Source organism: Equus przewalskii, chromosome 15 (genome assembly GCF_037783145.1).
Source record: "Equus przewalskii isolate Varuska chromosome 15, EquPr2, whole genome shotgun sequence".
Lineage (NCBI taxonomy): Eukaryota > Metazoa > Chordata > Mammalia > Perissodactyla > Equidae > Equus > Equus przewalskii.
The window spans coordinates 70,702,058-70,726,168 of record NC_091845.1 but is presented as its reverse complement, the minus strand read 5'-3'; the positions used below and the strand labels follow the sequence as shown (position 1 = coordinate 70,726,168).

Here is a 24,111-nt window from a genome sequence, read left to right as displayed (position 1 = left end):
ATGAGCACCGAGTCGGGGGCCGGAACCGCTGGGTGCTGTTATCCATCATCACTGGGCAGTCAGGAACGCCCTGGTCCCTAGACGTTGCCCTCTGTCATGATGAGGACCAAGTTCCTTAGGAAGCCTCTCCACCCCTCCCAGTTGTGGTTCTGGACTCTCCTATCATCCTGCCTCCACCCGCCTGGGAAGCGGGAGGGCTTGTGTGGACAGCAGGAGTCCGTACTGGACACTGAAGAGGTTTACCCGCCACTGGCTATTCGTATGTCGTCCTGGGCGTATGTGTCGGAAGGGTTTGTTTGTCGTGGGCCAGCCCTTCGGGGCCTAATTGTCTCCGGGTGCCCAAACAAAATCTGAGTTTTGAGCACCAGACACATCAAGATTGAGTGACCCTTGGAGGGTCTCTTTAGACAGCCAGCTGCTCTCCCTCTGTGACATCTCTTTCTTTTTTCTAGATTTGGAGCAACTGCTTTCCAGCCTTTCTACTGGGATGAACTTACTAGGAAGCAGATTTGAACTCACCTTTTACTGGGGGTGTGCTCTTGACTAACCCCTCAGAATGTGGGCCTTGCTCTTCTCTCTACATTTATCTCTTCTTCACTCCTCTGCTATGAACTGAACTATTTTTCTGAACAGCCTTAGGCCTTTCCAGCTTTGAGACCTTGACTCATGCTGCTGCCTCTGTGTGTCATGACCTAACCACACCACTCGGCCTCCATGCTTTCCTTCTTTGCCCAGTGAACTCCTATTCATCCTTCAAAACCCAGCTCAGGCTGCACTGGGCATCCTCTGTACACCCCGTATCCCCTGTGGGTATATCTCTATCACTGCAGTTGTCATGCTGGAATTTATTCTGATCCTTTTTCTGTCTTTCACCACCACTGACCTGTGTGTCTCCAGGACAGGGACAATCTCTCATCTCTGCCTCCTCAGCACCCAGCTATGTGCCTGGCACACAGGTGCTCAGTAAATATCTGTTAACTGAGGAGATGGGGCAGCCAGCAGAGGAGAGCAAACTAACACAGTCATTTAAGGCAGAGCAGAACCAGACGTGTGGAACTAAGTATAAGACGGCTGAGAAGCAGAACCTATGATTTGGAGCCAAAGTTTCTTTATAAAACCCAGAATTGAAGAAACCAAACAAATCAAACCCAGACATTTTTAAAGCACTTACCATGTTTTGTGCCACGATAAACCCTTCACAGGCAGGACCTCATCTGGTCCCTTGACCCAGCGTGAACGGTCATATTAGTTATTTCCATCATACGGACGAGGAAACTGAGGCCCAGCGAGATCAAGTAATTTGCCCACAGTGCTGAGTGGCCCAGCGGAAGTTACTCCGCATCTGTCTACTCCACAGCCCACGCTCTTTTTCTCCTTTTTAAAAAAATTTTTTATTATGGGAAATTTCAACTGTATAAAACGATATATAAAGGGAGAGAGAGAGTAGATCATGGCCCCCATCTCCCCACTTCACTCATCAAAATCTCACAGCTCAACTCCCACCCACCTCTACTCCTGAGATGACGTAGATATCACGCCATCTGTGAATATTTCAGTAGTCCACGCCCTCTTTCGTACTTCTTGTGTTTTAATTTAAAAATGATCAAAGCAATACGTATATTTGATTTAAAAAGTTAAACAGTACAGAAAAGAAACGCTTGTAAAGAGGAGCGCTCCCCTCCCCGGCCTCTTATGCCAGCAGCTCCAGCTTCTCATCTGTCAGAGCCTGGCCCGGATTTCTGCACATTTCTTGATTGTCCAGAGACCAGCCCCGGACATGGTTGTTAACTCCCCAGCAGACAAATGAAGATTTCGCGTCCTTACTTTCCCCACCCTCTTTTCCTGTATTTACTGGCCGCCTTGGTAACTGTAAATAATAAAGCTCTATTTCTTGCTCTATCAGTCACGGACAGTGTCTTTCTCACACTTACTCTCTCAGAATCACAGATGTTTTATTTTCTAAGGTCAAAAGAGAAGACAAAAAATCAGTTTAATTACTAAACTACTGATGTCTGTGTGAAATATAGGTTCTTTCTGCTAAGAATTATGACATAGGTGCCTGACTGTCAGCAGCTATGGGCAGAAAGCCAAATGGTTTTATTTCCCAACCGAGCGTCCTCAGGCCTGCAGAATGATGTTAGCGATTTGATTATTTTTCACGGTGCTCCCCTCTCCAGGGCATGCCTGCAAAACCCACACGCAAGAGCTTGCTGACCACCGTGCTGGAATCATGAGTCTAGCAATAAGTAGCTCAGCTTCTTCTCTTGCAAAACGAGGCAGCTTTATCTTGATAGTACCCGGTACACAGTAATCGCTTAATAGATGTTTGTTAAATGAATGAATAAGTGATATACATTTAAAGAGCAAAATGTGTGAAATAATACTGAGAAACCATCAGATTGGCAAACCTTTGGGAGGTGAGGCTATGAAGAGAGCAGAGCTCTTACAGTGTTTCTGGGAAAGTAAGTTTGTGCAGCCACTTTGGGGAGCAATTTGGCAGTGCCACAGAAAAGCTGATGACAGGCACAGCCCCGTCCAGTCCCAGGGACTGACCTAGAGCAGGGTCAGAAACTTTTTTTAAAGGGCCAGATGGGAAGTATTTTAGGCTTTGAGGGCCTACAGTCTTTGCTGCAACTACACAGCCATGTCCTTGTGGTATGAGAGCGGCAGGGGACCCTCAGTACGCGACTGGGTGTGACTGTGTTCTAATCAAACTTTATTTACAAAAGCAGGTGCCTGGTCGGATTTGGCCTGCCCCTAGTCTGCCCACCTCTGACCTAGAGAAATCTCCTGAGAGTTCATGAGGTTTAGGTCCCCTCCTGTTTGTGACAGAGAAAATTGGAAGCAACCTACATCTGTCAATAGGAAAATTCATAACCTATGGTATATATACAATGAAATGCTACAGGTATCAACATGGATAAATCTCAAAAACAAAATGAGGAGTGAAGAAAGTGAGTTGCAGAAGGAAACAGTACATGATAGTTGATTTTATGTGTCAGCTGGGCCATGGTGCCCGGCATTATTCTGGATGTTTCCGTGAGGGTGTTTTCAGAGGAGATCAACATTTAAATTGGTCGACTTTAAGTAAAGTGGGTTGCTCTCCATAATGTGGGTGGGCCTCATCCAATCAGTTGAAGGTCTTACTGGAACAAAAACTGACCTCCCCCGGAACACTAAGGGATTTTGCCGACAGATTTTGGACTTGAACTTGAATATCAGCTCTTCCCTGGGTCTGGAACCTGCTGACACCTTGACCTTGAACTTGGAGCCTCCATTATCCTGTGAGCCAATTCCTTAAAGTAAATCTCTCTCCGTTTACAGAAACATCCCATTGGTTCTGTCTCTCTGAGAACCCTGATTAATACACAGTATAACACAATTTCATAGAAAATTGAAAATCATGCAGAACAATCCTATAAAGGGTTTGCCTACATATACAGTAAAACTGGAACAGCATTTGTGGGAATGATAAACGCCAAATTTAGAGCCGCGGTGGCCTCTGGGGAGGGAACAGAGATCTGAAGGGAGCACGAGGGGGTTGCAATTGTGTCCAAATCCTTTGATTCCATGTTATAAAAAAAAAGGGTCTGTAGCAAATAACATTAAGGCTGACAATTTAGGATGTTGGGCACCCTTTTTAGGTGTTCGAACTATTTCATAAATGAGGAATAAAACGAGATAACCAAAACACCTAGGAAAGGAGAACGCAGCGAACGGCGCGAGGTGGGGCTCTAAAAGGCGCGGAGGGGGACTGGAGGCGGGCGGGTGGAGCCGGGGGGGGGGGGGGGGGGGGGGGGGGGCAGAGATGCGGGGCAGGGGAGGGATCCGAGCCCAGAAAAGGCCCCCTGGGGCGGCAGGGGACGAGGATGGAGAGGGATTCTGGGGCCTCAGGTCGCGGGCGGGGACCAGCGCAGAGTGTGGGCGCGGCAGCGGGGCGGGCGGGTCGCGCGGGCACGGTCACAGCGGCGCTCAGTGTTCACCCGAGGGTGGCCCTGCAGGGGCTCGTCCCCGCCTTCCCTCCGCCAGGAGCCGTCTCCTGGGCGCCCGCCAGAGCGCAGGGGACGCGATGAGGCTGAAGCGGGTTCCAGCGCTGGTTTCCCGTTTCCGGGGGCGGCTGCTGAGCGCACTGTCAGTGCCCCGCCAGACCCTCAGGGAGTGTTTTGTCCCCACGGGTCCCTGTGCTCATCCCTTCGCAGTCAGCCCCTGGGGTGCTTCTCAGTCCCTGGGAGTGGTCCCTCGGGGTGACTGACAGGCGTCGGGGTGAAGGCCAGCGCCCCGGCTCCGAGGTGGAAGCTGCCCGCAGGGTCCCCCGCCGGGTCAGGCTGACGCCAGGACTGCGCCCCAGCTGTTACCTTGCTCCCTCCTCCCTCACAGCTGTCCCCTGGAAGCACCTCCAGGAGATGGCACCTGCTAAAGAATCCTAGACTTGGGCTCTGCTTCTTGGGGATCCACGTGAGACAAGCGTTCTCCTCAGCCTCCTGCTCTTCATCCCAGAATCCCTCTGGGGTCAGGGTGCCTCCAGCCATGGTGTGTCTGGAGTGGAGCTGGGCACACAGCCTCTGGAATCAGACCACTCAAGTTGAAAGTCTTGTCTCTATCAACTCTTAGCTGAGTGACCTTAGAAAAGTTACTGCTCTGTGCCTCAGTTTCCTCAGTTTAAAAAAGGGGGTCATGACAGTATTGGCCTCTTAGGATTGTTGTGAGGTTAAGTGAGTTAAGATACGTGAAACCTCCCCAACAAATTGCAGCATAGAGTAAGTGCTCAATAAATGTCGATTTGGTTAATCTCCACTGGGACTAAAAGGACACTTAAGGGCAATCAAGGCATAGATGTGCTTTACCCTGAGCCTGGGTCTGCAAACAGTCTCTCTCAAGGAAGAACTTTCCACTCCTTTCTTCTGCTTACACTTTGGCTGCATCCAAAACAGCAGAGGGCGTGGGCGTGGGAGAGCGGCAGGAAAGAGCCTAGGCTGACGTCCTCCCCTCCCCAGGCCTTGGGCCCTACCTGGGGGCGGGGGAGAGAACAGGGTCAACGGGTTGAGTAATATACTCACTGGGCAGTCTATTTACCGAATTGAGACTGGGTTTTGCGACTTGCAGTGAGCCCGGAATTTTTAGTTATCTATGAGTGAGCAGAAAATCCAGGAGACCATCCGTGTTTTCATCCAGGGTGGGAGACAGTATTTACCGCCCAGCGAACAGGCTGAAAGAAGTTCGTTTCAAACCAAGGCTGCTTTTATAACTTTACATCATGAGTCCCTCCCGTTCAGCGCCTTGCCATCCGTCACCCGCCCAGCACTGTGCTTGGCGGGCAGCAGGCACTCAGCAAGGTGTGGGTTTATTGACCTGTCATCCCTCGTAGACCTCTAGGTCCTGGAGTCCACAAATCTTGACTCTACTATTTGAATCCCCGCAGTGCCTGGTGCAGAGCAGACCCACATTCAGTGCCTGACGAACGAACATCATAAAACCGAATTCTGTGCCAGGCCCATAGCAGCTACCACGACAAACGTTATCCTGCGAGACTGCTGGTGAGGTGGGGGCAGGGCCAACACACGCCGACATCACTCAAGATCCTGTCCTCACATGTGACTCCAGTCCTGCCCATGGACTGCGGGCTGCAGCCTGATCTCTGACACTGACGAAGCTTTTCCCACTCGTGTTCTTCTCGTTAACTTTCACAAGCCTCGGGACCACGATGGCGGGTGCAATGATCTCTCTCCTTTTGCAGATAAAGAAGCTGCAGGTGGGAGAGATTAGGGACCTGGGCACAGTGTTTGGTGAGCTGAGACTGGGTGAGACTCGGGACATCTGACTCTAAACGCAAGCTCTGACCTACAACCCAAAGCCACAGAAAAGGCACCTGAAAGAGAAAGGGGGTAGGGGGGTTTCTTCCATCACCAATGGAAGCAGGAGGGGATAAGAACAGACTTGCTGGCTAATGTATGCAAAGTCTCAGGGCAACGTGAAATTTTATGGTTGATTTATAATCCTCAGGAAATCAGGAGCTGTCGTGGAAGTTCTGATGTGAACAGAGCGACCGCGCGGTGGCATGAACGGCATGGCTGGCCTCTCAGGGTGACAAGGGTGGCTCTGGCGGTGAAGGGATGATTAGAGGCATCCAGTGCTTCACACAAATAGCATTTTGCAGCTGGGTGACTAGGGGTGCAAGACAGTTCCTGGAGCAGCCAGAAGGTGGCACCACTTGTCAAGAGAACAGGTCAGGGGCAGCAGCCTGGGACGCCCCCATCTCCAAGGGGCTCCCCTAGCACTCTGATTTGGCCTGGAGGCCACCTAGTGGGATGCTTCTGAGACACCAAGGGTCCATCCCTGATCGCCCCTGTGCAAATGCTTATTCCTTCCCCTGGGGTGCCACAGAGGTGGCTGGCAGAGGGCAGAGGAGAGCCGAGCGATCCACATTTTAAGGACGGCAGACAATGGCATAAATTGCTACCACAATTCATTAAGCACTATGGCACTATGCTCAGTGCTCTAAGTGAATTATTTGCTTTAATTCCCATGACAATCCTGTGGCGTAAATATTATCCTTATTTTACAGAGGAGAACATTGGAATTCAGAGAGGTTAAGAAATTTGTTTTAGGTCACAAAGTTGGTCAATGGCAAAGTCGGAATTTGAATTCACTTCTTTTGGACTCTGTAGCTTGTACCGTTAATCTCTGTGCTGCACTTGTCCTGGCCCCCTCCTTCCTGCCCTGCTCTCCCCGTGCCTGGCGCTGTGCGGGGTGTTAGGTTCAGGGATGATCTGACCGCATGTCTGCTGTCGGGGATCCTCTGTGTAACATGGAGGCCCAGGATGACAGCAGTGGGCGTCTGGAGCCGTGATGGTGCGTGTCCCGGAAGGGGCAATAAGGGTCACTTGTATCCAGCACCAGCTTTAGCTCAGGCCCGACGCTGGGGGCTCTTCGAGTTGGACATTCCAGCTGTTCGTTGGTTCAATTTAATCTGGGTTTCTGTGATCTGGGTCAGTGTGGGCTTCGCTCTCCCTCAGTAACCCCCGTCTAGCCAGTTTCTCCCTTCACTGCCAGTTGGAAAGACCTGGGCTGTATTCTGGCAGGTGTGGGGGGTTGATAAAACTGCTGCTCATCAGCGTGGGGGCGTGGGAAATGGAGGAGGCCAGCGTGTGCTGAACACTCCCGGTGCCAGCCGGCCGACCAGCAGAGCCGCCAAGGATCAGGGCACTGGGCCCGTGGGAGGGCTGTTTCTCCTCTCGGCTTTGTCCGCTGCTCGGGGATAATGAGGAGCAGGGGTAGGAAGGTCTGTGGCCGGGCCTTCAGAGATCAGAGAACCCCACCCTCTCACTTTCCAGGTGAGGAGCCTCAGAACAGGGGGGATTTGCCGCAGGGCGCACAGCCAGTTAGCAGCCAGAAGTGCAGACAGACGGGGCAGTTGGCTGCACCTGGTCTCTTCGTGTCCATGAATAGGGCCATAAGGTGACCACCTGCTCCCGGAGTTACAAAAGGGAACCGGCCATGCCCTGTGTGTCTGCAGGAGATGTCAGTTTGATCCAATCTCTTCATTTAACAGTTGAGGAAACTGAGGTTCAGAGAGGTGGAGTAACTTGTCGAAGACCACACAGCAATTTAGTGACATTTACTGTGTTTCTGTTGTATGAAGAGTACTCTCGTAGGCTCTCTGTACCGTGGCTTTCCTCTCTGAGCCCCAAGCTCCGTGTGGTTTGATAGGATTGCAGATCTGATTTGAAGTGCAAAAGGAAGTGAAGGTAAAGTGGATTAGGTGCAGAAATATTGGTATTTCTGGAACTTTTAAAATGACATTTGAGGAAATAGGACAACAAGTCGGGAATCAGGACTATAATGTGAAAAAAACCAGAGCTACTATTCTGGGTTGAATTGCATGGCACCCAAAAGATGTGTTGCTGTTCTAAGCCCCAGCACCTGTGAATTTGACCTTATTTGGAAATAAGGTCTTTGTACATGTGATCAAGTTAAGGTGAGGTCATTAGGGTGGGCCTGAGGCCAACTGACTGGTGTCCTTAAAAGAGGGAAATCTGAACACAGACACACAGGGAGGATGAAGGCAGAGACTGGAGTGACGCGTCTACAAGCCAAGGAGGGCCAAGGATGGCCGGCCTCCTCCGGAAGGTAGAGAGGAGGCCTGGGACAGATGCTCCCTCAGAGCCCTCGGGAGGCACCGAGCCTGCGGACACCTAGATTTCCAACTTCCAGCTTCCAGAACTATGATGGAATAAATTTGTGTTGTTTTAAGGCACCCAGTTTGTGGCACTTTGTTGTGGCAGGCCTAGCACATGAATTTAGCGACCTCATTAGCTGGTTACTTCGCTGGGCACTTCCGTTTGTTGAGTTAACCAATATTTACTGTGCATCTACTATGTGCCAGGCACTGTCCAGGGTGCCAGAGAAAGAGCAGGGGAGCTACGTCCCTGCCTTGCTGAGCCTTGCTGTCTAGTTCACGGGCATTATGCCCCAGGGTCCTCACAACAGTGCTGTGAGATAGGGCTCATCCTCCCTCCAGTAGAGACCAGGAAACGCCCTCTCAGGGGGTTCTCGAGCGGGCCAGGGCCTCACGTCTGGTAAGGATAAAACTGGACTTTATCCAGGACAAAGTGTCTACAGTAAAGGTGGGCTGTTTCTCCTTTCCATTACACTCTCTTCACCTCATTTACAGCTCAGGTGTGTCACTGGGGAGAGAAGGCTGGCACAGGTGGGAGTGCCAGCCCCAGAGATGCGTCCAGCTCAGCAGTTCTGAGGCACAGAGAGGGCCCTGCCTCTTAAAGTCACAGCACAGCCTGAAAACTGTGCCCCACCCGCCGGCATGGAGGGTCCTGCGTGAACCCAGAGACCCCTCACACGCCAGCTCTGTCTCCAGGCCTCCCTCCCCCCGCTGAGGATCAGGAGGCTCAGGAAGCCCAGGTTGGGCGTGAGGAAGTGGCTCCACAGGCCTGACCGCTGGCTGCCGGCCAGGCCACGGTCCTCCACCTGCGTGAGAGTGTTCACAGAATATCAGCGAGAACCAGCTGGGGCGCTCTGATCCTGGTGGAAAGAGACAGAGATAAGACCACGCCATCCTCATCTCTGAACAGAGAGGCAAGGACACCCTGCAACCACAAAAACTCAACATTCCTCGCCCAGCTAGCACGAGTGACGCTGTGTCCTTCCTAATGACAGCCCCATGCCTGTCATTCCTCCCGTCTCCTGGATAAAACCTGTAAGATACCCAGTCATTGCCCTGTCCCAGTTCCTGACGGCATCAACGCAGAGCAAGTCCTTGCTCTCAGACTTTCACCCGGATCACCAGCATAAGCCCAAACCTCAGAACAAGCCCGGCACGACCCCTCTTCCTGAGATGTCCCAGGCTCCCCTAGCGGGTTTCTCCCCCACTGCAGCAAGATAATAAACCTGACTTTGTCCACCTATAAGTGTGTTCTCGGAGGCGTGTGCCTCACCCGCAGACCCAGCACCCATGGGGGTCAGCACTGGGGACCCCTCCCTTGTCACCCCCTACAATGAACTCTCAGCTCTTCAAGTAGCCTGTGGAACTGCCGGGGCGGGGGGGCGACTACCCTGCAGGGGACAGGGACCCAGCCGGCTGGTCTGTGGGAGACACTGATGTAGGCATGCGTTTTAGGGGGGACCCGCTGCCCGTGGTGGAGGGGTGCACCCCCAACTCGGGGGAGTTCATGAACTCTGCTCAGATAAAGACATTCTGCCTCGAGGGCCGGCTGCTCAGCACATTTTTCTGAGCATTAAAATCACTGAACAAGAAAAATAGAAATCCCTGGGGGGGCTGCACCATTCCCCGGCAGCAAAGCTATTAAACTCTGAGGCCCAGCCCTGAGCTGTCTGACGAGCTGGAAGCCACCCAGCCTAGCGCGTCCTCGCTAAAGCAGTCAGATCCAGTTAGAGCGGCGCTTGCGTAAGGCTCAGTCACTGTTTCTGACACATTCCTCCAAACTGAGAGAGGCAGAGAAGAGGAGAGGAGGGAGGTTCCTCCCAGAGTCTCAACTCCTCACGGAGAACCGCCCTCGCTGACTCTGACTCCATCTTATGGAACAGCGGGCCCTCCGTGTCCCGCAGACCAACTTACCCTTTAGGGCCTGGGGTCTGAGACAGACTGACACTGGTCTTACAAATAGTAGGAAGGGGTAAACAACACTGCATTGATCCAGGCTGGGATACTGACTCAATGAGCAACAGCATCTCTGTGGGCCTCAGTTTCTCTGTCTGTGAAATGGGTGTTATGGGCTGAATTGTGTCCCCCTCAAATTTGGATGTTGAAACCCTAACTCCCAGGACCTCAGGACTTGAGGAATTTGGAGACAGGGCTTTTCAAGAGGTAATCAGTTAAAATGATGCCATTAGGGTGGGCCCTAATCCAATATGATAAGAAGAGGACATCTGGGCACAGCTGTACAGAGGGAAGGCGATGTGAAGACAGAAGGAGAAGATTGCCGCCTACAAGCCGAGGAGAGAGGCCTCAGGAGAAACCAACCCTGCTCACACCTTGATCGAGGCCTTCCAGCCTCCGGGACTGTGAGAAGACAAATGTCTGCTGTTTAAGCCCCTGGTCTGTGGTGCTTGGTTACGGCAGCCTGAGCAGCCTAACACAAGGGGCACAACCCCAGCCTCCCGGGCGACACAGACATTATTGAGAGGATCGAAGGAGATAGTGAAAGTTCTTGTTAAATCCTGCCCGTTAGTGTCACGCAAATGTGAGGGTCGCCTCTGAAGCCTGCAGTTCATAGTGGAAGTGTGGACGGTCCTGTCTGCCTGCGTCTTATCCAAGGGCGCGATGTTGTTAGGAGACGCTGGAGGGGAACCTGTTCAACCCGCAGAGCGCCTGTGCCCACTCCAGGGCGCGCCTGGGATCTGGGCAAACCACCCCCGAACTCAGGGGCCTGCCCGGGGCTGCCCACTGCAGTTAGTGCCTGACAGGACCGGCCTTGGGGGTGCAGAAGCCACACTGGGGGTCCCCAGGCACCTGCGGACCTGAGGTCTGAAGTACCCCCAGGGGCAATTCACCTGGCAGGCAGTGCTCCTTCGGGACGGGGGCAGGAGCCACGCTCAGTGAACCCCACGTCCCAGGAGCTTCACCCCCTTGTCTCATTTACTGCTCACAACCCACGAGAGAGCCATTTCCACCCTCATCATGCAGATAAACAAACCCAGGCCCTAGTAAGTTAAGACACATGCACGAGTTTCCTTGACAAGTAAGTAGTAATACATTCCTTTACCAGATAACCCTCCTCCTCAGAGCTGGCCCGGGGGCAGGCCTGAGGAATGGCTCTTATCTGCGGGGTGGCACTGAAGATGATGACGATGTGGCACAATTAAAGGCTGCGGATGGTGTCTGGAAGCGCTCTGGGCAGCCAGGGCCCGAAGGAGGTGCTGGGGGAGGGGACGGGGGTGGATGGGCTAGGCAGGTGTGGGCAGTTAGAATTCAGGGGCTACTTTGCCTCCTGTGTCACTTTGCCGAGTCTGCTGAAAGGGGGGCCTCGCTACCTTCATTTCTCTCCCTCCGTGCTGCAGTGTTTCCCCTAAGACTTATTGAGATGGTTATTCATCAGTCCTTGAAATAAATAAATACAAGTCGTTTTCCAATAGCAGGTGGGTTTTGTGATGGGTTTTCCACTTCCTGGGCACTGCTTTTCATTCCCCTCTCATCACAGCTGACACAACTTCTCATTTCTGCTGAATAATGCGTTTGGGACAGTCAGCTCTGCTAGCTCATTTTCAACCAGATAAGTGAGTCTTTACGTGCTTTTCCCCAGCCAGACCACGATAAACTAGGTTTTATTTTCCTAAATTGAGTCCTCAACTTTGATGGGTCAGCATCAACCCTCTGGGGGAGTGCTGAGGACAACGTTCTGCCTGGAACCGTCCTTTCAAGAAACCCCCTCAAGAGCCTCCGCGTGTGTCCTTGCGCCAGCTGCCTGCATTAAGTTTTAATTTCGTTCTTCCAGAGAGTGCAGGCCATTAGAAGGTCTTTCCTCTTGCTCTATATACGGGTGTTTAGTTTTGTTGGGTTTTTGTTCAGAGACGAGGCTGTTGCGATGGGTCTTTCCTCTCCCGCTGGGACGTCAGAGAAGGGTTCGCTTGCTTGTACAAGGCCGTGGGCTTCCCCTGCCCCAGACCTGGCTGGAACGCCCCTGCCTTCCCCCAGTAACAAGTCGCTGGCAGGAGTTTTATTTATTACTTTTTTTTTTTCAGGTAAAACATTCTAACAGTTCAAAAAAGTCTACAGCCCAGCATAAGCCTGCTCCCAGCCCTGTGTCGAGTCCCGCAGCCTGCTCACTGGAAGCATCCATTGCTACCAGCCCATGAGAGCTTCCAGAGTCTGCCCCCCCACCTTTTTAAAAACACAAATAGCATAGCGTTGGCGTGGTTTGCAGCCTGCCTTTTCACTCAAAAATACACATTGGTGCTGGTTCCACGTCCGTCTATGAGGAGCGTCCTTGTTCTTTTCTTGCAGCCACACAGGACTCAGCTGCGTTCTGTAGCCACCTCTGGCATTCAGGTGGTTTCCAGCATTTCTCTCTGGTCTAGGCCTTTATCAAAGCTCTCCACCCCTGACTGCAGGGTTCCGACTTGAAACCCTGAGTCGGTCTGACTCTGTATTCAGCCCTTGCTGTCCAACCGTTGGTTGGCTGCCTTCTGTGTGTCGTGGCAAACCCCCTCCGTGGCAGGCTCTGGGGATGGAGTCAGGGGCATGGGCTGGGACCTGGGAAGAGCTTGGTGCTTGGTGGTGATACAGCAAAACTCTCGGCATAAATGATGCCGTCCAGCCCCCACACTAAGGGACCCAACCAAATTCCGGCGGGGCTCCCATCAACCCTAGGATGCCCCCAGCCCCCTTAAATGCCTGCCTGAGAAAGCTCAAGCTGCCAAAAAAATTTATTGTTCATTTCAGCCAAAACCTGACGAGAGGCCTCTGACCGCCCTTTTCTTAATTACTTTAGAAAACTTAGAATTGTAAATCCTTTCTCTGCCCCTTTGAGATATAAATCTACAACCTGGCGTGTTCCCTCAAGGACATGGGAGCCATCTCTGGGAAATGCAAACATCTATGGAGACAGCTCCCCTCTCTTCCACTTCCTGTGGGAGGCACAACGCTAACTCGTGGGCGCCCAGCTCCAATTTGCTCCTGTCAGAAAGATATGAGAAGCGTGTTTCTCCTCTGGATAAGTACCGATTCGCAAACACGGGTGGCCTGACCACATAAACCACCGCCACCCCAACCTCCTCAGTACTTTTCCTTTAGCACACCCAGGTCTAAAAGCCTCTTGCCTCTTCGTTCTGTGGAGTTGAGCTCAGTTCTGTACCAAAGTCTCTCTCCTCTACTGCAGTAGTCTGAATAAGATCTGTCTTGCCGATTTTAGCAAGTATCCAGTGCAAATATTTCTCTTCGACTGTTTGGGAATCTGCCCCATGCACAGACTGCCTTGCAGACGGTCATACCAGGTCCTGACTCCCATCCTTTGTCCATGCTGGGTCCCGGTCTGAAGGGCCATCTTCTGGCATGTTCTTTGGGTCCCACATTTAGTCCCCACTTCCTCGTTCTTACTTAGGACCAGCCAACACCCTACTCCTTCTCTAAACCGCTGCAGTGCGTGTGGCTTGAACAACTCCTGAATACATGTACATAAGCACAGTTATTTATGGTATTACTCACTTAATGTCTGTATCTTCAAATTTATTCATTTTCACAAACTGTAATTGGGTGTTGATTATGCACCCAGAAATTTACATACATTATTTTGTTGTATGATAAATCATAGACCAACCCTATGAGGTAGATATTCTATCTTCAATTTTTTATGAAAGGTTCAAACATATTTAGAAAGAGAGAATGGTGTAATGGACCCCCACATACCCATCCCCCAGCTTCAGTGAATATAAACACATGGCTCATCTTGTTTCACTTGTACCCCCTCACGTTTCTGCTCAGCCCCAGAGTATTTTGAACAAATCATATCATCTTATTTCTTCAAATATTTCAGCATGTACTGCTAAATTATAAAGATGCTTTAGAAAACCCACATAACTTCACAATCATAACCACATCTAAAATTAATGAGAATTCCTCAATATCATGAAATACCCAGTTCATCTTTCCTCAACTGTCTAATCTATTTTTTGTTTGTTTCAATAAAGTCCATTTCAGTGGTCGATACGTCAATTTAATCTCTTTCAATTCTTAGGTTTCCCCTCCATCTCTCTTTTTTCCCCCTTGTAATTTTTGCTTGTTGAAAAAATTGGATCTCGAGTCCTTCAGTTTCCCACAGTCTGGATTTTGCTGATTTTGGGGTCCATTAACACGTCCACCTGAACATTGTGTTCCCTACAAATTCGTAGTTTTATATTGAGGTTTAATCACATTCAGTTTTGGGGGTTTTTTTGACAAGACTACTTCATTGGTGGTGGTGTGCACGCCACAAGGAGGTGCATAATGTGTGCTTGTCTCTCTTTTTGTGGTTTTAGTAGCCATTTGATGATCATTATTGCCTAGATCCATTATTTTATTATAGCAAAGTGGTGATATTCTAATTTTATTTTAATAATTAATATTAACTATAAGTATAAACAAAATAAATAATAATTACGTCACTATTCATTTTCTAGCTGGAATACTTCTATAAAAAGACACTTCCTTTCTTAGATTCTTTCTTTCTTTCTTTTTTCACCTTAATGTACCTATCGGTCTTATAGGAAAGGCTGGAAAAATGCCTGATTCTTTCTCATTATTTACCAGTTGTCAAAATAATGAGTTGATTCCCTAGCAGACTTCAAATGTAGTTAATTAGTGGGAGGAGGGTTTTTTTTTTTTTTTTTTGGTGAGGAAGAGTCACCCTGAGCTCACATCTGTTGCCAATCTTTCTCTTTTTTTTGCTTAAGGAAGGTTAGCTCTGAGCTAACATTGTGCCAATCTTCCTCTTTTTTGTTTGTGGGTTGCCGCCACAGCATGGCTGACAAGTGGTGTAGCTCCGGGCCTGGGAACTGTACCTGGGCTGCTGAAGCAGAGCGTGCTGAACTTAACCACTATGCCACAGGTCCAGCCCCTGGGAGTTTTTAAAAAATATTATACTGACCTCATAGATTTAAACATATTTGCTGTGTTTCAATCCATTGCAGTTAATATTCTCGTTCATACTCAATCATCTTTGGTTAGTTGGAGCTTATTAAAACTGGCTGCTTAGTTTTTTGATATGACTCTATTAGTTCTTTATAGTTTACTTGGTGTTTGGTGTGACAAAAAGTTTCAGACTCATCTTGTACATTTCCTGCACCCAAACCTGGATGCAGCCATTTCTCTAAGGAGCCTCTGTTCTTTTAGTGAAAAGTGGTAGTTAGAAACCAAAATCTGAGGCTAAAAAGGCTCATTGCCACTGGGTTGGCCGTTGTTTCTAGGTCTTGTCACTGGCCAGAGCTAGGAAATAGGCATATATTTTTTGATCATATACACCATGAGTTTATACTGATAATTCCATTTTAAATTCAAGACTAAAGAATTGTCACTAAACCTTATCAGTCTTACAATTGTGTCTCCTTTCACCCACACTAAAAGTCTCAGTTCTAATGACACAAATATAATTAGTCTTTTGCTTTATCCCACAGTACACATGCACACATACACTAGTGTCTGAATGACAATGCCAGCACTACAGCTAACAATGTGGTTACTGAAAATAATCTCATTCTAATCTCACTCTGCATCCCCACCAGGGATGTACAGTCAAGTTACTGTGGCTTACTGTTGGAACAATTCTAATCGGGTGATTATACCATCAATATGATATGTAGTTAGATTCATTTGTTTCCATTTCCTCTTGATTTTTAGGATTTCCTTTTTAAGATTTAATTTTGTTTTTTAATTCTGTAAAATATTTGCATGGTTCCAAAGTCATCACTAAACAAGATAAATCAAAAGAATTCTAATGTTGAGTCCTTTTCCTTCTACCCCACACCATCCCTCCTCCAAAAAGAGATCATTTAAAAACATTTGTGGGTTTTTTTCTCTGTTTTTTTTCAATTACAGTCATGCATCACTTAATGACGGGGGTACGTTCTGAGAAATGTGTCATTAGGCGATTTTGTCATGGTGTGAACATCATAGAGTGTAGTTACACAAACCTAGATGGTATAGCTATCTACCTGGGCTCTATGGTACTAATTTTACGAGACCACTGTCATTAGATGTGGTCTGTCATTGACTAAAACATCATTATGCAGCACATGACTGTAGAAGCAAATATGTATGTATATGTTCATATCCCTTCCTCTTTCTTAGATGAATGGTAGGATGACATACAGACTCTCCACCTTGCTTTTATCTTGATATATCCTGGAGGTCACTCTGTAATAGTTATAGAGCTATTCCTCATTCCCCTTGTGGATGTATCACTGCTTATTCAACTCGGCCCTACTGATAGGTATTTGGGTTATTTGCAGTCTTTTGTTATGATAGATCTGATGGAAATGAACAGCTTTGTGCTTCCTTCTTTTTCCTGTTTTTGCCAGTGTGTCGTTAGAAGAGATTTGCAGAAGTGGGATGTCTGGATCAAGTCATATACACATAAATGCATATCTCACTTGTCCAGATGCGCCAGATTCCTCGCCATGGGGACTGTGACGTTCTCTCTTCCCGTCAGAGCTGTGCGAACTTGCCCATTTCCCTAGCGCCTCACCAGCAGCACACACGGACACACTTCTAGAGTGTCGCCAATCTGATACGTGAAAATGTCATCTCAGGTTGGTTTTTGTCTTGTTCTGTTTGTAGTTCTCTTATTATGAGTGAGGTTGAGCAACCTTTTATATAGTTAAGAGCTATTGTCACTTATTTTTATGTCAACTGTCTGTTCATATCCCTAATCTATTTAAAAATACACATGTTGTTGGCTTTTATTTTAAAACTCCAAATTTTACATGCTGTTGATAGAATAGAGTTATTAAACTTTTGTATTCTAAATTGCAAATACTTTTTCCTAATTTGTCATCTATGTTTTAGTTTTGCTTACGGTGTTATTTTGCAATGCAAAACTTAAAAACTTTTGGTATTCAAATTTATCAATATTTTTCTTCATTGCTTTTAGATTTTGAATTATAGCAAGGAAAAATTCTCCCACACTCAGGTTATAAAGGAATTCACCCATGCTTTCTAGTTGTACGGTTTCTTTTTTTACATTTAAATCTAGGATACACTTGGCATTGGTCCGAATGGTACAGTGAGGGATGGGTCCAATTTTATTATTTTCCTATGACTATCCAGCTATCTGAATACCACTCACGAAAAAGTTCATCCTTTCTGTCATTGGTTTCACCTGCTGCATTTAACAATACTAAATTTCCGCACGCAGTAGGGCCTACTTTTGAATATTGAATTTTGTTCCGTTGGTCTTCCCATAGTTTATGTGCCAATACAAAACTGCTTTAACGACCAAGACTTCCTAGAATGTTTTAATGTCTGGGCGAGCTGCCTCTTCCCTCCTTGCTCTTCTCTTTCAGTTTTTCTTTTTGGCTATTTCTTGCCTTTTTGTTCCTACGTATGAAATTTATAATAAACCCTTGTAATCCTTAAAAAACTACGGTATTAAAAAAATTAGGATTGCATTAAATTCATAAATGAACTTAGGGAGAACCGATGTTTTTCTTGAGTCTTTATATTCAAGCACTGGTATTTCTTTCCATTCGTGTCTTTCAAGAAGGTTTTCGTTGTCTCTTATGGATTTTGGACGTTTCTTGCGGAGTTCATTTAGAAGCATTTTGTCTTATTTTTTGCTATCATAAATGACATTTTCTCTTTTTGTTGTTTATGTATATGAAGGGCGTGCATCTTTAATGTCATTTTATAACCTGCTACTTTACTAAATTTAACTTTACTAAGTTATCTTTTTGTTTGCTAGACAGTTTTCACACTGGATCCTTTTGGACTTTCCAGAAAGACAACATTTTCTCTCTTCTTTCCAAGTTGCACCTCCGATTGCTTTCTCTCTTCTAACGGCATCGACTGCTACCTCTGACCAATGTTCCTTAGTAGTAAAGATAGTGGGCATGCTTTTCTTGTTCCTAGTTTCTGTGGGAAGGCCTCTACTGTTTCCTTCTTAGAGGTATTTTATCATGTGAAGACAGTCTCCAGACATCCTCATCATCCAGATGAGAAATCGAGATGAACGAGATCGGTGAAGAACTTGCCTCAAGGTCACCAGGGCCTGAGTTTGACTTTGGGGCTCCCTGGCTTCAAAATCCTCAGACGTAGCAGCACACCCCCCATTTTGCATTATCTGTCCCCCATTCCTCAACACGGACCTCACATTTTAAGAGATCTGCAGAGAATCAAGAGTGGCTGAGGGGAGCGTTTGGGAAGGGCTCAGAAAGAGGCAGGACAGCCCTTAGGCTCTCTGTTTTCTTCAGCAATTCTGCTTCCTCCCAGACACGTTCTACTTAGCCAAACAAGAGCCCCCAGGAAATGGGAAACCACCCTTCTTAGAAAGCAGTTTAGCAACGAATATTACTCCACCAAATATTATATTACTCAACCAAGACCCTTGGGAGAAGCCTCATGCCTCCCGCCCCTCCCGTCCTCCATCAAAATATTTCTTCCTGTCTTACACATCATCACTCGCCCTGGGTGGAATTGCCCCAAACGTATTTTTCTCCCTGTAGTTACATTTCTAATGACACTTCAGTGTCCCTTCTAGCTTGGCTAACGGACTAACTGCCTCACTGGCCTGCTCTGACCCAACAAATTGCATTTATTAGGAAATAGACTGTGTGGTCTGTCTTGGGTAAATGCATTCGGGCCTCGCAGATACTAAAATAGCACGTGCTTCTCTCTCTCCCCCTTTCAGAGACACCAGGGTGTGAATCACGAACAGTGACCCTGTTGTCTTTCTTTTTATTCCATGGGGAGGGATTACTTCTTTTTTCTTGTTTTTTTAAAAAAAACCTTTTAGGACCTCAGGTTTCATGGGGAGAGAAACCTGGCCCTGATCTAGATTGACTGTTTCCAGGAATTTCCCCAAATAGTCACGTCCCCAAAGTATGGGCGCTCTCTCTGCAAGAGACAGAAAGAGGGACTGTGAACAGCAGGAAAAATATTCAAATCAGGTCCATTTTAAATTCTAATCCTTTTGCCTTCCAATAATTTGATTTCCTCCAGCTGAGTCTTTGCTGTGGGAGGTCTAAGCTGCCCTGCTCTCCCGTGGAGATCACTAATTTCGGTGGAAGCGTCAGCCTCCACGTTCCCCTTTTTCCGCAGGCAGCATCTGCCGCCTGGCCTTGGCTCTCCCTGTTCGCTTTGAGGCTCCGTCTCCACTCTTCTTGCATCTGCGGCTCCCAGGCAGGGAGGCTGCCTCATTCCAAGCTTGCATTTGGCCTATTTGAGGATGAAAGGCCTGATGTTGCGCCCAGAGCTTATCATCAGCATCGTTCTCTTGGCAAGAAAAGCCAGGAGCAAAGCCCGAGAGGGGAAGGGCCACCTTCTGCGGGAGCAGTGGGCAGGGGCGGGGCCTCCCTGGCCTCTGTGGCCACCACTGGGGAGTCTTCCTGTTTTCACTGCTTAGCAGAAGTGGCCGAGAGACCCCAACACAGCTGAGGAGCGGGCAGAGAGGTTTGGAGTTGAAAAGGAACTTCACGTACATTTAACCCTAACCAGGACTGGCTACATAATTTGTGGGTCCCAGTGCAAAACAAAAATGTGGAGCTCCTTGTTCAAAAAGCAGGAAAAAAAAAGGCTTTTAAAGTTACTAAAATGTAAAGCTTTATCCTTTCTTCCGTGGTTTTTCTCTCAACCTGTCATGGTAAATTTTGCTATTTAATCTTGCACTCCCTCCGGCACAGGGACACTGAAGGGGCAAGTGCAAACCCTCCTAGGCCCCCAGTGGCCCCGTCCCAACATTTGAGGCTCTGTGTGGCCCACTAACTGCTGGGTTACCCTTCCCACTAGCCACTGGGCCCATGCGCCAGGTCTTGGCCAGGGGCTGGGAAGTCAAGCTGGGCATCTCCCTTTCCCACAGACCAGCCACTCCAACGCACCCCCCAGAAGATGGAAACCTCAGTGCCACTCTGTAGGCACCGGGATCAAGGGTGGGCCAGAGTTTCACCCTCCCCACCCCCAGGCGCCTGCTGAATGTGCTGTGGCACTGCCAGCCCTGATGGGGACAGCTGCTGCCATGCCCTACTGTAAGATGCCACCCTGACCCTCCCTGCCTCTGGGACCAGGCCCTTGCTGGGGGCAGGGCAAGGAGGGGAGGGCGGGAGGGGCCTGACCACGTTGCCTGTGCACAGCACTTCATAGTTCCTGAAGCCCCTTTTTGCATCTTATTTCATGCTCACAATGACCCTGAGAGGTGTTCATCCATTTCGAAGATGAGGAAAGTGAAACACGGAGCGGAAGGAAGTCCAAGTAAGTGGTGGAACTTGGATCTGAAGGGACATCCCTATCATTGCTGAGCATCAATCCTGTACATGGCTTGAGGCACCTGCGATGCCACGAATGAAAGTCTTTCTAAGCTGTTCACCACTGATTTTACTAGGTACATTACATTCAGTTAACCCCCTTAACAGTTCTGCACAGTGGATACAGTGATCCCCAAATTGCAAATGAGGAAGGACACTCAGAGAAGTTAAGTAACTGACCTAAAGTCACCCAGCTAGCAGATAGCGGAGCCAACATACAAATGCAAGTTCACCTGACTCCCAGTTTATGTCCTTTCCACTCTCTCACTGTGCTGGGAAGACCTGGTCCTCCTCTATGTGAGCCTGGGGTGTGAGGGCATGGAGATGCAAATGACCACAGGACAAAGGGGAACTGCCACAGGACGCAGACACAGGTGTCACGAGATCATTGAAGGAGCAGGGACAGCATCACAGAGGAGCAGTGAGGCTGGGGGCGTGCTGTGTGTTCACGGGCCCCCGGTGGGTGGTACGGCTGGGACAGAGAGGGGGCTTCGGAAGGGCCTTGTGGCCTGAGCCCTGGGTCATGGGTTGTGTCCTGTCAGTGATGAGAAAGGCTTTTGGGCGGGGACATAACGTGGTCAGATCCCACGTGTCCAAAAGATCCTTCTGGTGACTGGTGGAGAATGCAGGCTGGAGTGCAGGGGTCAGCAAAGCCATATTCCAGCGGGTGTTGAGGCCTGGAGGGGGCTGGGCAGTGCGAGGCAGTTTTGCAACAGTAACAAAGGAAAAATCATGTGTATATCTCAAATATGTAGAATTTTCTTTTGTTCTTTTTGATGGAACAGAGCTTAATATGGCTGGAAGGCCAGGCTGTGTGATACAGAAATAACTCCATCTTACAGGTTGGTCTGACTGTCTCTTCACGTCCATGTTTTAAAAAGAAGAAGAAAAAGAGAGCTCTGTATTCAACCTAGGATCTCATTTATAGTCACTTAAAAGGCAAATGGCCCCCATTTGGGATTCTGACCACAGTGGCGGGGGCCAAACATCCCGGCGTCTGGCCTTCGCTCGCGCAGCCCAAGCCCCTGTCGCTAGCTGGTCTGGCCCTGTTGCGGATGGACTAAGTCTTGTGGCCATACTTTTTGACCTAGAAATTGGGATGCCTGGCTTCTCATGAAAAGTCTGTGTGGCATCTGAGTGCAAGAAATCGTCTGGCAGATGCTGAAATACTGGAATATCTAGGAACGTTCTGGTGATTCATAGGACATAAATATTTGGAATCAGCACTGTTGGGGGGAATCCTGGAGGAATGGCTGCCTTAGACTGACGACTTTTAGGCCCGGGACTACTCTGAGATGGCTCTCCCTCATGGCCCAGATGGATGCCAGCGGAACAGCAGTGCCAGTGGGGAGCCTAGAGGACAGGGTTGTACATCACGTGGACTGTGCCATCAGCCGGGCACTGACTGATGGTGAGGAGAAGCATCCTGGGATGCAACGGGGGGCAGGAGAGCAAACAGGGGCCTCCTGAATGAGTCTGCTAAGCATCACCCAGCCACACACGGGTGAAGGCTAGTGACCTCCTCTCGGGAGCTGCATGCTGGGCCCTTGGGTGCAAGGGGACTGAGCTGGCAGTTCCTAGCGGGGTCTGAGGCTGGTTTAGCTCAGAGGAATCCCAAGACCAGCACTTGGTGGTGAGGGGAGGAGAGAAGCCAGCCACCCACAAAGGGGCAGATGAGACGTGCAATAGTGGCTGGAGTCCCAGCGTCAGAACCACAGGCTGCAGGTCAGACATGATGCATGAACTCGGTGCTCAGCAGAAATAGCCCTAGAGAGCAGGTCCTGACCAAGCAAGGGAGAAAAATGAGACTCTGGCTCCTGCCCTGGCCAGTAAGACAGCCACTAGCCACGTGTGGCTATTTGAATTAATGAAAAATAAAATAAAAATTTCAATTCCTCAGTCTCATTAGCCACATTTCAAGTGCTCAATAGGCGTATGCGGCTAGTGGCTACCGGACTGGACAATGCAGACACAGGACATTGCCATCACTGCCGAAAGTTCTGTTTGAATGTAAATTATCTCATTAATATTTTTATATTGATTACATGTTGAAATAACATTTAAAATATATTGAGTTAAATAAGACATACTAACATTAACTTCAACTGTTTCTTTTCACTTTTTTTTACTGTGGGCAATAGAAACTTGTTAGTAACCCTGTGGCTCATATTTCTATTGGTCAGTGCTGTTATAGACGGCTACAGGAACTTACCTCCATTTTTCCATAATGTTTAATGCCACATCCTTTCAATGGTATTCCATTTAATGATGGCTGTAATAATCTTTTCTTAACACAAAGGTTAGAGTCAGCCCAGGGTAATGGGACAAATGCAAGCTGTGGAGCTGGAAAAATTCAGGTTTAAATCTCAGTCTCATCTCCCTACTAGCTGTGTGACCTTGGGCAAATAACTTCTCTGTGCCTCAGTTTCCTCGTCTGAGAAATGCAGTCAACAAATGAGCCCTGGCACAGCACGGCCTTGAACATCAGAGGGGATAGTGCATATAGAAAGACCATCATGGGGCTGGCCCCTAGGACACTTCAGGAAATGGTAGCCATTGTTATTGTTAGCATTGTCATCGTATTTTTAGCATGAAAGTTTAAGGGATTATAGTCAGTTTCTCTGGCCACAGACCGCTTACCCCCCTGCCCCTTGGCTTAGCACTTTTCTTCTCTGATAATGACCCCTCAGAGATGGTGCAAAGGCAGCTGTCAGCACCCTCTCCCAGCCATAGGCAAAGCCCTTGGGCACAGCCCAGGCACTCACCTGCTGGCAGCTGCTGGCCCAGGAGGCCCTGAGGGCACCCCAGTTCTCCGAGCGCCCGGCCTTGCTCTCCAGGTGCATCCGCAGCTGTGCCTCCAGCTCCTGGCTGACCTTCTCGAGGGCGTGCACCTTGGCCATGTATTCCACCAGGCAACCCCCCAGGTCCTCGACGACACTGAGGTCCCTTTCCAGGCCTGGAATAGGCGCCGTGGTTCCTGAGCTCCGCAGGCCTTGCAGGAAGACACTGCTGATGCCCAGGGCCCGACGGGTCACACGGGCCGCCAGGCCACCTGTGCACACAGTGGGTGCCATCCCTACATAGACCCTGGGTGCTCGCACAAGACCACCCACAGCGTTGGTCCTGGAGGCTGGGGGGCTTTCCAGGGGAGATGATATCCGTGCTCCCCTGAAGGATGCCCGGTGCCTCTGGAGGGGCATGCTGGGGCTGGCCCCGGGGGGCGCCTCCACCACCACTCGCCTTGTGCTCATCACCCCTTCTGCCTCTGCTGTGCCTAGTGGGTTTACAGAGTCCAGTGGCTTTTGGTTTCCAGACCCAGCATCCCTATGGCCCTGTCACGGGTCTCTCTGGAAGCTTCCCTATCCCCAGGGCTGCTTTGTCTGCTGTTTTCCATGAGTTTCCATCATTCACCAGCTGAAAGAGCAACAAGCCCTGCCCAGGGCTGTGTGCAGAGGCGCTCATGCGTTCTCTGCAGGGTCATGTGCCTGACCTCCCAGATTTTTCTGCTGGTGGTGGGGGAGGCTGGATCAGTGGGGGCTGTGGGGGTGGCTCATTGGGTTTGTGTATTTCACTGCCTAAGAGAGGGCAAGGCAGGCAGCAAGCAGCCCCATTTCACACATGAGTAAACTGAGGCTCAGGGACCTCAGGTCACAA

General features: G+C 49.1%; 1 protein-coding gene and 1 long non-coding RNA gene across 2 annotated transcripts in view; one reads left to right on the top strand and one right to left on the bottom strand.

Annotated features, from left to right (window-relative positions):
* LOC139076001 (uncharacterized) overlaps positions 1–20,534 on the top strand; it is a 54,981-nt gene extending 34,447 nt beyond the window's left edge. The window contains exons 4-5 of the long non-coding RNA XR_011527162.1: positions 16,522–16,752; positions 20,016–20,534. This is a non-coding gene — a long non-coding RNA (uncharacterized lncRNA). The remainder of the gene's footprint in view (positions 1–16,521; positions 16,753–20,015) is intronic.
* BFSP2 (beaded filament structural protein 2) overlaps positions 1–23,708 on the bottom strand; it is a 68,256-nt gene extending 44,548 nt beyond the window's left edge. The window contains exon 1 of the mRNA XM_008534075.2: positions 23,223–23,708. Within this exon, the coding sequence (XP_008532297.1) occupies positions 23,223–23,708 (486 nt within the window). The remainder of the gene's footprint in view (positions 1–23,222) is intronic.
* Positions 23,709–24,111: the final 403 nt, after the last annotated feature.